The 14,041-nt window shown below is 50.4% G+C and overlaps 1 protein-coding gene across 5 annotated transcripts in view; it reads left to right on the forward strand.

Moving 5' to 3' along the window:
* NTRK3 (neurotrophic receptor tyrosine kinase 3) overlaps positions 1-14,041 on the forward strand; it is a 233,977-nt gene that overhangs the window by 44,349 nt on the left and 175,587 nt on the right. For all 5 annotated transcript variants that reach the window (XR_008823080.1, XR_008823081.1, XM_056346662.1 and 2 more), the window contains exon 4: positions 10,910-10,978. Coding sequence is in view for 3 of the 5 variants with exons in the window: in XM_056346662.1 (XP_056202637.1) it covers positions 10,910-10,978 (69 nt within the window). In the remaining 2 variants the exon portion in view is untranslated. The remainder of the gene's footprint in view (positions 1-10,909; positions 10,979-14,041) is intronic.

A 14,041-nucleotide genomic window follows, 5' to 3' on the forward strand; every position in this document is an offset into this window, starting at 1 on the left:
CCCGGTTGCTCCTCCGGTGGGGCCGTGCCCGCACCGTGCGCCCGCGGGGCCGCGCTTCAGCACCACGGACAGGGCCGACAGCGCCCGGCCCACCCCAGCGCGGGTCTCCCTGCCCGGAGCCGCGATCCCCGGTTCCCGCTGCGTCCCACCGTCCCGGAGCCGCGATCCCCGGTTCCCGCTGCGTCCCACCGTCCCGGAGCCGCGATCCCCGGTTCCCGCTGCGTCCCACCGTCCCGGAGCCGCGATCCCCGGTTCCCGCTGCGTCCCGCCACATCCCGCCCTCCAGCCTGGGCCTGGCCCTCTGCCTGGGCCTGGGCTTCTCTGCCTCCCACCCTCCAGATTTCCAGGCCTTCCTGCCTCTGTCCCAGTTCAGCCTCCTGTCTTCCCTGCCTGCAGCTGGGCTTCCTTGCTGCCACATCAGCTCTGATGTCTCTGCCTGCAGCCTAGAGCCAGCCCTGGCCACCTTGCCTGTAGCATGGACCCTGGCCTCTAGCCTTGTCCAGGCCTCTTGGCCCTCCCTGCCTCTCTGCTTGCCGCCTGGCCTCTGATGCAGCCTCCCTGCATGCACCTAAGCCTCCTGGCTTCTCTGCCTCTTCCTTGGCCCCAGCCTGCAGCTTGGCCTCCCTGCATGCAGCCCTGCCGCCTTTCGCCTTCTCTTGGAACAAACTCCTTCCCCTTCCAGGCCTAGCCAAGCACCCCAGGGCAGGGAGTGGAGCTGTGGCTGTGCACACCTGACTGCAGGGGCAAGTTGGATGGAGCCATCCAGTGTGAGCCCACCGGAGGGGTGGCCAGCCTGGTTTCACTACAGCCGTGCCTTTATTCTTCCAACTCTCCCACTATGGAGCCAATCTGTTGAGATGCCTGTTTGATAGATGCAATACAAACCTCCTGAGCTGCAGTGGTTTCTGGCGCTGGATTTGTTCTGCAGCGCGAATGGAGTTGTCTTGCAGCACTGCTACCCAGCTGCTGTTTGTGGGTTTCTCATATGAGTAGCTCTTTAGGAGATCTGCCATTCAACCTTACTGCAACCACAACCCATGGGCTTTGGCTAAATGTTTGTTGTATCCAGTTGTGTGTGTTGATAATTGTGGGTAATTTGCTGTCTCAGAATAATGAAAGAATGCCTGCTGCAGTCTGAAGTACTCGGTGCTTCATGATGATTAGTCTTTTCATTTGAAAATGTTCCTTATGGTGACCAATATTTGAAGATAAAGGGTGGGTGAAAGATATTTCTCCTTTCCAAGTACATCATGTGTTGAGAAGAGCAGGAAAAGTGTAACTGCCTTGTCCAGATGTTCTTGTGTTTTTTGACGGAGCTAATTGTCAAAGACAAAACATGTTTCTGCTTTTGGGGTGGTTATAAGCAAGAAGTGTATCAAGCAGGCTTTTCTGGACTCTGACTGCATTAAGTCACCAATAGTTCCCTGTCCCCCTCATCTAATCGTGCCTGGAGCTGTGATGAGGCATGTTGTACCATGGCTCAGGTGTAGCTGGAGGCAGGTGTCTGCTCAGGGTGTTGCTCCTCCCTGTGTGCTCAGCTGCTGCAAACAGGGACTATGCCTGTGCTCGGGTGTGCTCCAGGCATCTGCTGCCTCCCTGCTCCTCATCCCCACCCCACAGGCCCCTGGAGGGAAGCAGCAGCCTGGTGCGAGGCAGCTCCCTGCTTGATGCTGTCTGTCTCTAAGGCTGCGTGTTTTTCTTGCTGTTTGATGAGGTGTAGCGGGAGCACGTCAGCCTCACCTCCCGCTGCAGCCAGGAGCCTCCGCACAGCATGGGAGGTGGCAGCTGCCATCTCCGCTGGCTGACAGCCTGGTCCCTTCAGTCCCCTGTTCCCCATGTGTGTACCTCCCCATAGCAGCCCAGTGTCCCGTGTGCCCCCCAGCTCTGGTCCCTCATGGGAGCCTCCCAGCCCCCTGTGCTGTGGGTGTAGGTGGCTCCACTCCCTGCCAAGGTGGGGTGAGTGCTGTAGGCTAATGGCAGGCTTTCTTTTCATTAGCTGGTGTAAACACAGCTCTTTGGCAGCAGCCTGCTTTTCTGAGCCCAGGAAGACCATTTTTCCTTTTATTTATAATTTTGTGAAGTGTCAGGCCACAGAATTTTTAATGATAATAAGCAGCAGAGGAAACTTATTTATTCATTGTAAAGGTGGGTGTCATTCCAGGGCTGTAGGTTGTTTTTTTTAATGCTTCCCTCGCAAGAAATGTTGGCTGCTCATGCAACCTGCCTTCCAGTGTGCTCAAGTGACCTTCCCTGCGAAGCTCACCACTGCAGTTCCTGCTTGGCTCAGTGGCTTTCCAGACCCTGTCCCATGCAGGACCTGTGGGCCAAGTGAACTGGGAAAGGAGAAGCAAGGAAAATATAGTGGGGTGGGTGTATTCATGTGCTTGGTGAGGTGCAATGGAACAAAAGGGAGTCATGAGTTCTCAGTCTCTTGCTTTCTCCTGTTGCTGTGCATTGCTTACATCTGCTTCCCAGACCAGCCTCTGTGATGGATTTGACTGCTGAGGAAAAGCAGGGAAGAGCTTTTTGGGATTACATGTAGCGCTTGCCTTCTGTCAGCCTATGAAGCTGCCAGTGGTGACTGGAAATAAAAAGTGGATCCATGGCATATGGAAGGACCAGGGCTCCTTCCTGAGGTGCAGAAAGGCAGAGAGCAGATCTCAGAGCAGGTCAAAGATGAGCAGGGGATGGGATGCAGCTGTGAAAGGGACAGGGACCAGTCTGAAGAGAGGACTGCAAGAAAGGATTGGAGCAAGGATTCATTAGGAAAGAAGGTTGAAATGGAGCAGAAGGGTGATGGGCTGTAGAAAAGGTGATGGGGAAAACTGATCTGGAGGGGGGGGACGTGCCTTGAGGTAGGGAAGAAGCTTATGTGTGTAAGCTCTGCAGGGGGAAGCAAGTGTAAGGGAGAAATGGGTTTGCTAGAAAATGCTTGAGAACCGTGCCTTGAATTAACCAGAACCTTCCTCTCCCCCTTCGATGAGGCTTTGTAGGCAATATTAGAATCTTCCTAATTATTTTTCTTGGACGAGTTTTACGATCCTGATGATATTAATTATTCTTAAAGGTCAACAGCACTCACTTGAATCCCCTTCTGTTCTATCATGTAATCAGTTAATTAATTGGAAACCATTTAGCAGTGTCTGCTGAGAGCTTAGCCTGCCTTATGCCCTGTTGTTTTGCTATTGCTGGGAGATATATATATGTGTGTGTGTGTGTATATATGTATATATTTTCATTATTGTACCCCTTCCTTTCTTCAGAGGCTCTGCAGCGTGCTTGGCACTGTCCCAGCCCATCACAGCCTCTGACACCCCTCCCTGAGGCAGGCAAATTGGGATTCAGGCCTAGCTGTTACATTCCAACCGCCCTGCAAGGGTAGCGTTTGAGATTACTTAGGGCTTGCTGACGTCCAGGCATCCAAGTAGGTGTCTGGGTTTTTTTCCTTAAGATAAATTTGATGCAAGAGCCCTCTAATGGCTGAGAGCACAGCCCTGGTTCAGGAGGGAGAGGGAGGACCAGGCACTGTCCCAGTGCATCTGTGCTTGATGTGTTGAAGTTGAGGCTCTTGTGTGGTCCTTGTCCAGCTCTCCCAGTGCCTGCCTGGGGATCTGGGGTGACCTCCCAGTGGCAGTGGTATCTCCTGAGCACTTGCCCTTGCTTACTCCAGTGCAAGCAAGGGGGAGGTGGTGGGAGACACATGTGAGCCTGGGAGGGCACATGTTTGGGGTCTGTTGTCACTGTGTACTCAGAGATGCAGGGAAGTGCCCCTTAGGCACAGCTCTCCTTCCCATGCTGTCTCCTAGAGCTGTGCTTCGCTGCAGTACAGAGCGATTTGGTTTGCTTTGGGTCCACTGGAAACCTGTGAGTAGGAGGCATTCCCCAGTTCCCAGCTCCCATTCCTCTGTTCCCAGCTCAAAGAAACATGCAATTTGAAGCAAACAGGCAGGATAAACCCAACCCCTCACTGGAGCTGTCAGCTGGCAACCCTTGTTCTCAGTCGGCACACATCTCCAGTATTATTTCTGTATGCCGAAGCAGGAGAAAAGCCCAACATATAGTTATATTTTGGGCCTAATAGATCCAAAATTACTACAGTTTGGGAGAGAAGAGATGGGGTGGGGGCAGGACAGGCTTGAGGATGTCTCAGCTGCAGGAGGGCAGCCGTGGGGAAGGGCTCTTGCCCGTTGCAGGTTGGTTTTCCTTTAGCAGAAGACTGACATGTTCTGTGGATGCTGCTGGACTCTGCCCTGCAGGGAAGCTGGCAGGCAAAGCAAAAGCAACTGCAGGCTGACCCAGCTTTTAACCTTTCCTCAAGTCCTCTGAGAGCCCAGATGTCTTTGGAGAAGAGCAGTGGAAAATGTACACAACAGGGGGAGAGATGATCAGAGTCCAGAGGGCCAGATCCCTGCATCTGTTCCACCTCGAAGCATAGGGGACAGCATTACCCACATCTGGTGACAGCTTCCCATCTGTACCGTCCGCTGAACAAAAACTGTGAGCAACAATAAACTCTGAGGGGTGATTTGCCTCCAAACAAAGCTTCATGCAGCTGGGAGATGCCTCAGAAGAGATGACTTAGAGGGTGTGGGAGCGTCACGGGGTTGGGTGGCCTTTAAAATGTTTTGGGATGGGCTGGGATGAAGGCAGCAGCAGGAGATGGCTTGCTGCATTGGCAAAGGCTGTGGGAGGAGAGGCGTGGGGCAGATGTGCTGCTGGCACGGGGTGTGGGAGCCCTGTGATGGAGGCGTGGTGCCTTACGCTTTCCCACTTGCTCTGCAACTTCTGTTTTGTAATGCTATTGTTTAAAGAACAATGCAGAGGACCAGCCTCTTCCACCTCCTTCAGCCCTGTTTCAGTGACAGTAGGGATTCTTTACAAATCAAGGTCGTGCAGCTGGGAAATACCGAAGGGTTGGGCAGTTCCTCCTTGGGCACTGCACCTCTAGGGCTAGTGGGTGTGCACGTGGAGTGGCAGGGTCTCTTGTGTGTCACCAGTGATGTTCTCTTGCTCTCCTTTGGTGCAGGATGCTTTGAGTTTGGAAAATTATTGCCAATTCTGGTTGTAGCCCTAGAACAAGGAATATTTTGGGGTGAAATGAGATGATTATGTGATGGGATATGCTGTGTGATGCATGCCTTACAAGGCACAGGATGGTACCTGTGGATGTGAGAAAGGAATTAGTTATGCTATCCAAACTTACAAAGGAAGATTGAGTCTCAGAGGCTTTTTGATTCTGCAGTGTTCAGGGTTAGTAAAGACCTGGGTGTTGCTAAGGGGTTGCTTGATGAGCTGAACTGGAGGTAATGCCAAATCATGGCTGGAGGACTTCTGTAAACTGTCTTATTCCTCCACAGCATCAATACACATGTTCTGGTGCTGAGTCTGGGCAGGGAGCACAAGCGGGAGAACTGCTGGCAGCTATGAAATCTCAGGCTGACCAATTTAACACAGTGTCCTGTTCTGCTAAGTCTGCTTCCCGGGCATGCGAGGTTTGCATGCACTTGGCATTGCCCAGTGCTTTTGCAGGCTCTATCTCAAGCACGTCCTGCTGGGGCTTTGTGCTGAGCTATTGGAGTTTTCAATTGAGTCTAATATTTGCAGAGCCTGATTTGTGGGGAGGCCTGTACTGCCACAGCTTCTGGGACTTGCTGGGGTAATTTTAGCACATTCATTAAGGGAGGACAGTACATTTTTTCCCTTAATGAGCAAAGCTGCTTACTAAACAGGAAAAGGAGGGAGGGGGAAGGGAGGGTAGGGCGGGCGATGGGGAGTGTAACATTGCATTTAGAGGTCACTGGAGTTATCTGGCAGGGACAAACAATCCCCAGAGTGACTTTCCAGTGTTTTTCTGGTTCAAACCCAAAGCTTTAGCGGCTTACTTGCTGCAGAAATGACGTCTGGATGGAGCTACCCCTACACCTACAGCAGCGTGTGAGGCTGCTGACACTTTCCTCTCCTGTGGCCACCAGTACCCGGCCAAGGCTGCAGCGAGCTGTGAGATGATGGGAAGCACCTGTTGTGCCTAAAGCATGGGGGATATCAAGGGAGTCCCACGGCACTGGGGAACCGCAGGTGAGGATGTGCATCTTGCCTGTCATTTCTGCCAGGCAGTCGCTCGTGCTCCCTCAGCCCCAGCTGCTCTGCACAGTTAATCCCGCTCCAATCACAATTTTCAGAGTGGCACCATGTTATTAAAATGTGTGAAAAACTTCTCTCGTGTAGAAGTAAATGTGTCAGATTGGCAACAAGGGCAAGTGGAGGATGGAGATGTGTGGAGAAGGGACAGGCGTGGAGGGTCCCTCCCCAGCAGCAGTGTTTCTGCTGTTGCATCAGACTGAACTGCATAATATAGCCTACAGTTTAATTACAGGGGCTCCTGCTTCTTGGTGTCATTAATGAGGCAACTGGCTTAATTTAGCTGAATAAAAATGGCTTTAATAATGGAAAAAAATTTGGCTGCTGGGTAATTGAGAGAGAAGACATGCTGTCTCCTCTTGCACTGAAGTCCACTTATTCTGGGCTGCATGGATTCAGACTCCTCTTTTTGTCCCGCACCCGCCCATTCCTTATTAAATGCAGGAGTTTGTTCAGAAGGTGAACCTCAGCGACTCCATCTCTGTCATGTACTGGGACAAAATGGCAGTAGTCACCTCCCCTCCCCTTCCAGTCACCAGCAAGGTCTCGGCAGTGCCTGTGGGGGAGTGCAGGACACAGCGTGTTCCCTCCTGAAACATAGTAGGAGGATGGATGGAAGGAGATGGCAAGAAGTGGGACTATGCTGTCACTCAGTGATAACATCCTGCCTTTGAGGGGTGTGGGGGGCTGCTGGTGGGGGTATGGTGTGATGAGCCACCTGCAAAGCAGGAGGCTTAGGACCATGGCTGCTGCAGCGGGAGGAGAGGAGAGTGGTGTTGAGCCCGAGTCACGAGTGGATTGGATGCCTGCTGCCCTGGACCTGGTCCAGGTGTGCTCCATCCAACTCCTTCTCCCTACTCAACTCCTTTGAAACCTACTCCAGAGGCAAAAAGGACCCTGGCAGCTATTTCTAAAGAACGTCTCTGTGGAAAAGAGCATCCTGTGAGTGATGGAGAAAATGTCCCATGGTGGAGAAGCAGTTTGAGTATGTTCCAGGAGCACTGATGGCAAGTCTGTCCTGTTCACTGCTGAGAAATACGCAGGGAAGGTATTTTATTCCCTTCCCCCGTGTTTCCTCGATGTGTGATGTGCCGTATTTTATTACAGGTAGAGCTGATGCATAGGCTGTTATAAAGGTTCTCTGGCAAGCTCCGCTACAGGACTGCTTCCACTTTCCTATAACTCTGCCAGATTTTAATTGCTCAGGCTGAAGTTTTCTGTGTTGGGTGTCTGCTTCTGCCTGCATTTTTTTGGGGTGGGGGGAATTATTTCTTTCTAGTTTCAAATAAAAACCTGCTCAAATGTTTGAGGCAGTGGAAGGGAGCAGGGGAAACAGTCTGTTTTGTTCAAGCTAGAAAATACTGGTGATGCTCCTGTTGCAGAGCACCTGCACCCTCCTTTTCTGGAAGGAAAGAAACATTGTGAAAGGACAGATTTTCCTTGGAAGACTTGATTTTGCTTTGAGATGTTTCCTTACACAGGCAGAATGGCTCTTGATCCAGTTGGAGAGGAGAAGTTTTGCAAAGGATGTTTGGGCGTGGATAGGGGAGATGACGACGGGCCGCTCTTGTTGGGACACTGGGGTTGGGATTGGAGGATATAAAAGTGGGGAAGATCATAGGAAATTTGGTTGGGAATAAGGAAATTTGGGGTGGAGAAGTATTTGGGGAGAAGTGGCTGGGTGAGGTGGGAAGCAAACAGGTTGGGGAGAACTGGCACAGGAGGATAGAGGTTCTGGTCAGTGCAAGCGATGGGCATTTGGAGGTGACAACAGACTCAGCCTTGGAAACAGTGACAGAAAGGCAAAACAGGCAGCTGAAACTGGGAGAGGACTATTCTTGTGTGGGAGTGCCTTGATTTCCCCTAATCCTGCCTATCTATGCTTTACAAAATACTGGGAAACTCGGTGTGTGCAGCCAAGGATTGAGCACAGGGGGAGCCTTGCAAAGCACTGAACAGGAGTTACAAATTGCCAGAGCTCAGAGCTTCACCTGTGGAGCCATAATTTAATCTCCTTGTGTGCATCTACTGCGATACCGTCTTTAATTACACAATCACATGCTATTTTCCCTGGGAAACCTGCCCCATCCAGGGCGCGGGATGGATCTGTTCTGGGAGAAATGAATGCTGTGCAGTGAGGTTTCTCCATGGGAGCGCTCTATCTTTTGTGGCAGAAGTCATTAGATGTACCCTTTGCATGTGGAAACCCAGTCCTGGCTTCTTTGACCTTTGGAGGTTTTGTGACTGCAATGGCATGTTTTTAATGTATGTTTGTGTGTGCAGCCTGTCTCTGTGCTGAGATCACGGATCTTTACAAGGGTCCATTGCAAGGAACTTTCTGATGTTTTAAAGTGTCCGTTCAAGGTGTCTGTTTCCAATGGCAAACCTGCTCCTCCCCGTGTGTGTCCTGGCTGATCTGAAGCAGAGCCGTTGGTGTGTGTTCCCCTGACTGGCCCTGCAGAAGTCAAGTTGGATTGGACACAGTCTTTGCCCTCCGAGAGCAGCATCTCCTGCCAGATGTGTGCAAGCGCAGACCCGTCTCCTCTTTGCCTGATACTTGCTCTGGTTTGTTGTCTGGGGGAAGGAGGAGGTGGTAGGAGTTGGTTTCCAGGGGCTGCAGGAGAAGCACAGCACATCTGCCTGGCAAAGCTTCTTGCATTAGTGAGGATGTTTCCTTTCTCCGTCTCTGTGTCCTAAATTGTAATAACACGATCATGCTATTTTTGATTCCCTTATTTGCGTGGAAAGCCTGTTGTTTTTTCTCTTTCAGAATCCAATTTTCTCTTGACATTTCTGCCTAATGTAGCAAAACATGACCTTTGAGAAAGGACATTCCAGTAAGATTCACTCCCTCCTCTGCATCTCTGCCTCTCTCCTACATCTTGCTGTCTCTCATGCATCCCCCTTTACGCTTCCTTCTTTTCTCTGGTTGGGGGAGGGAGTTTACTGTCTCGCTTTTCAGTAGCAGCGAGCTGCTCCTTCCCCTCCTACTTTTCATCTGTCTTTGCAAAGTTTCCAGGTGCTCAGTGCTCCGGGGTGGATAAAAGAGGGAGGTTTGCAATATTCCACCCCCCACCCCCATACCCCCCCACTTAACTTCACCTGCTATTTTTGCCACCTTTCTGAAGTTTATTGGAGTCTGGAAGCAGTTTGTCTACAGCCGTAGGAACGGTGGGATCTTAGTCATGTGAAATGAGGTACCTGTGGTTTGCCGTGGTTTCCACAGCGGGATAGTCTGATGTGAAGCAGAGCCAGAATTTAATGATGCAGCACTGGGCCATCATGGTGTTTGGGCTTATTCTTCTGCCAGCCTTGTGGAGAGCCTTTGGGATCGTGGTTTGCTGTGTGAACTGCAGCGGCTTCCCCGTTCCTAACTACAGAATTCTGGGCTTCACAGCATCGCTTGGTAGCAGGTGGGACAGGACCAGAGTTGCTTTTGCCTTGTCAGTCCCTGGGCTGTGCCCTCTGCATCTGCCCAGTGTACCTGCCCTTGCTGCAGCCTTGTGTAAGGTGATGGATGAATCTTTCATCCTAAATTCTTGTGTCCGAGACCTGCAGTGGCAAGAGCCATTCCAGGATTTGTTCTCTTGGTTTTACCATGTTTCTGCAAATCAAACGGGTTGTGGGCTGAGGCTAGCATGGGTAGGCTGCCCACAGGTTGTCACCTCGTCCCGTACCTCCTTTCTGGCCAGCTGAGAGTTTAATGAACCTCCAGGTCATTTGTGCCTCTGGTGCTTCACCACTGTTCCCAGCAAGCAGGGCTGAGGCAGGAGGGCATCTGCAGCCTCGTGCCGAGCTGTCCTGCCTGCCCACAGCCTGCCTGCGTGTCTCGCAGCGGGGCAGGAGCTGGTGATGACAGGGAGGGATTCAGCTAAGCATGTGAGGCAGCACCTCCTGGGTTTTCTGGAGGCCAGCATAGGCCTGGGAGGATTTGAGTTTCTGCCAGACCCTGTGACCACGCATCTATCTGCTCACCCCATGGGCTGGTCCCTCTGTGACTCTCAGGCTGGCCAGGCACCCCCAGGAAGGCTGCCTGCTGCAGTAAGCGTTTCGTTGCCGTCTTCTCATGCTGTTAGAAATCTGGGACTTTTCTCTTTCCACTTGGTCTGCCCCAAACACATTTGTTCCTCTTGTTTTTAGTGTTTTGGTTGCTTTTACACTCCTTCATCCTCTTTGGCTTTCAGGTAGATGAGAGCTTTCTCAGGTAGATGAGATTTATGATTTTGCACAACTGGGCAGATGGAGAGAGGGATGGGGAGCTGCTGGCTGTTGTAGTGGCGGAACCCTTGGGTGCAACACCACAGCCGTACCAGGACGCTTTGAGTGCACAGCTACTGCAGATCATATGATAACACCTTGGGTAATCATCACGCTGTCATTTGAACCTGGCTGTTACTATTTTTAACATGAGGTTTGTGCTTAATTTATTGTTCAAGTTACAAAATTAGACTTGTTCTTTCTGCTTGTGGTTGATTGAGCTCTGGATTCATGGGCAAGTATCAGATATATCTTGCTCTGTTTGTATTTTTTTTTTCCTTAATGTTGCAGTAGGATATAGACAGTTTGCTCCCTTGGGGAAAAAAAAGTAAAATGAAAAACTTCCATTTGGGCTTGTCCTCATTAAAACCTCTCATTATAAGATCTAAAGTTGGGTCCTAAACTGCTTGACAGCCTCCCCATCGAGGAGGATGATGAGCCCTGCGGAGGCGGTAGGGCCACGTGCAGGAGGAATTATTTACCGTGACTTTTTTTTTTTCTCGTTAATTTTCAGAGACCTCTCTGGGAACCGGCTCACCACTTTGTCATGGCAACTCTTCCAGACCCTGCGACTCTTTGAACTGTAAGTCCCACCCTGGAGGTATCTCCTGGGAGAAGAGGGGAGGCTGAGAGGAGGAACGATTTCCAAATAGAGCTATTTTGAAGCCTGTGAATAATTACCTAATACTCCAGTGGGCAGCACCATCCTTGGGAGGGTTTCCCAGGTACGGGAGCACCAGAGCAGAACTGCTTCTCTTTTAACTTCACAGCAGCTGGCTAATTAACGTCGGGATGATGAACAAGTCATGCTTGGGGTAGTAAATGGTTCACTAATTCTGGGAACACATTAGAAATACTTACTAGATTTTGAGCAGACCTTCTCAAACACTTTCTCCTCATCTGTTGCAGCGTAGGGCTAACCATTTTGCTTTAGCTGATGGTCAGGCTTTATAAGACACCCCTTCTTTTTAGGTGAATGACACCGTTGCTCTCTAGCAGTCAAGGCACCTCCCAGCTCCTATGTGGGAGATGAGGTAGTGTTTCTCCTGGGGCACCAGTGGCCTTCAGCCTGCTGAATTATTGATAGAGCATTCAGCACTGTGCTTGGAGAATAAGTGGACATGAAATCAATGGAGCGTTGCCCTGATGACCTGTTTTGTTGAATTTTAGAAATTCTTGTTTGGTGGGTATAAAAAAAATAAATATATATATATGTAGGATTTGTCCCAGAGGAACCTGGGAAGCTCCATTCATCCTCACTGATGATCAATAGAGCTGTAAGCTAGAAGTGACTTATGAAAGAATAAAGACAGTCTTTCAAGTGGGAGTAAGTGTGTTATCACTGGTGTTACTGTAGTGTATTTTATTTCTGTCAAATTGTTAAATGAAAAATACTAATAGTGATATTAGAAAATAGAGAAACGCCCTTCTGATGGGGAATCTGGCTTGCAGAGTTAAAATGCTGAATTTGGAATTTGTCTCCTTGCTGATTACAGCTCTAAATATTTTTCAATCCTGGCTCAGGTTTCAAGTTTAATAGCATGAGTCATTTGTATTCTTAGACCTTTACTTATTGTCATTGCACCGTCTGGCAAAACTCAGATTGATGGTTGTTATCCAAGAGAGACCCAAGAGTGGAGGAGCAAATGGGGCTGCAGTCCTGAGCTAGAGGCACTGGCAGGGTCTGGGGTAACGGTGAGCCTGCAGATTAATGGGAATACTTCCAGCGGGGCTCGTTTTTATGTGGTTTCATTTGGTCATATTTTGTTTCTTCAGGCGTGTCCCTGGTCTGCCAGCCCAAGTCAGACTCAAAAGACCAATGCCAAGCACAAAGGGAATTGAGATACTGCTGTTTGGGCAGCAGAGTGTACTTGTTCCCACCTGATGAAGAATACATCTGTGTTGTCCTGATATGGTGATCCTGCCAGGGAAGCAGGTGTGCTTGGGGTGGCTTTGGTTGGTGTCAGCAGAGTCACTTGGGGCCAGCACTCTGCAGCCTGGCAAATGGGAAGGAACCGAATTGCTTGGCTGCGGTCGGAGCTGTGCTCAGAGCGGTTTTCTCAGAAATAATAAGCCCCAATTAATGAAAGAAGTAATGCAGATGGAAATGTAGGAGATCACAGGGCTGATTGGTAAGAGGAGATGACGGGGTGGGAAAGCAGCCCTGATGTGACGCACGGTGTCCTCAGTGTCCCGTGGGGAGGCTCAGCACCATGTGGGGCTGGAGCCTCGGCTAGACCTCTCTTGCCACCATGTTGCAAAAGGGATCTTGGCAAACCATCCGCTGGAACCAGCTCCAGTGATCAACTTATACCTACAGATGCACATGCCTGCAGGGTCTGGCTTTTGCTGTTGGCTGGGCTGGAGTAACAGCTTGGTCAACTTTGGTTTTTTTGGGTTTTTTTTTTCTGAAGAATTGCTTTGTCATTGGTGCTTCCTGACAAATGTTCCTCTCTGGGCTCCTTGTCACTAAGGTCCCTCCACCCATGTGAGCACAAGTAGGATGGTCAGTACCAGAATAACATGATGGTGGTGTTCCCCAAAAGTGTGATGGGAGAGGGATGTTTTAGCTGATGCCTGCTGGGATGTCGGTGTTAATAGGGCAGGAGGATAAGTCTGCAGTGTCCTCCTTGGGGCCATGAAACTGTCCAGATGAACTTTGGATTTTTTTGAGACTAGACAGTGTGGAGGTGTAGCCTGAGCCATGGGGTCTGAATCATTGTTCACGTAAAGATGCTGGTAGTTAGGGAAAAGACATACATTATCTACTGTGGGGTGGTCATGGTCCTGAGTGCTAAAAGGAAAGGAACCTGTTGAGGAAAAGCAAATCCCAAGATGGGGGAAGATTAGTAATGGATGTGCCAAAGTGGGAAATATTTTATTTTTTTTAGACATGCAGAGGATGGGTGAGTAGAAGACAGTTTTTTGGCACACTGAGCTCCAAGGAGGCTTCCAGAATCTGGGAAAGAGACAGAATACATGGCCCACATAAAGTGAGTGTGAAGCACTGGTGAAAGCTAGAAAGGGAGTTGCAGACTGACATCAGCCAAGGACTTGAAGTTGAGCCAAAACTCTCTGGAAGGGAAGAAGGTGGTGAGCAGCAGAGACCAAGGCAGGCAGACTGAGCAGCAGTACTTGTGCATGGCCATGGAGAGGCCAGAAGACCCTAGGGACACATAGATGCTGGCAAGAGTCTGCTCTTCTCAAGAAGGTTACGTCTACAGGGAGGCTTGGTGGGACAAGTGGGTGTAGGCATGCAGCAGTTTGCCAGAGGCACCTGATATTGAGTACTAGTGCTGCCAGGCAGTTGGGGATCTGGAGGGACGGTAGTTACTGAAGGCAAAACTGTGACTTACAACGAGGCAGCTCAGAGCAGCAGAGCATGTGGGAAGGGAAGCTATGGGAGGATCATCTCCAGCAGGGTGTTGGGAGGAGAAGAACTACAACTGATGCGACTCGGAGATTGCCAGGGAACGTGAGACCTGACAAAGCCACTCAGTGAACACAGAGCAGGAAGGAGCAGAAGATTAATGGGAAGATCATGCCATGCTATGAAAGCAGGCAGGTGGATGGGAACTTGGGGCTTGAAACAGCTGCCTGGCTGCATTCAAGGCATCACAAGCTCGGGAAGATGGTACTGCTTTAA

This window comes from Falco biarmicus, chromosome 7 (assembly GCF_023638135.1).
Source record: "Falco biarmicus isolate bFalBia1 chromosome 7, bFalBia1.pri, whole genome shotgun sequence".
NCBI classification, from domain to species: Eukaryota; Metazoa; Chordata; class Aves; order Falconiformes; family Falconidae; genus Falco; species Falco biarmicus.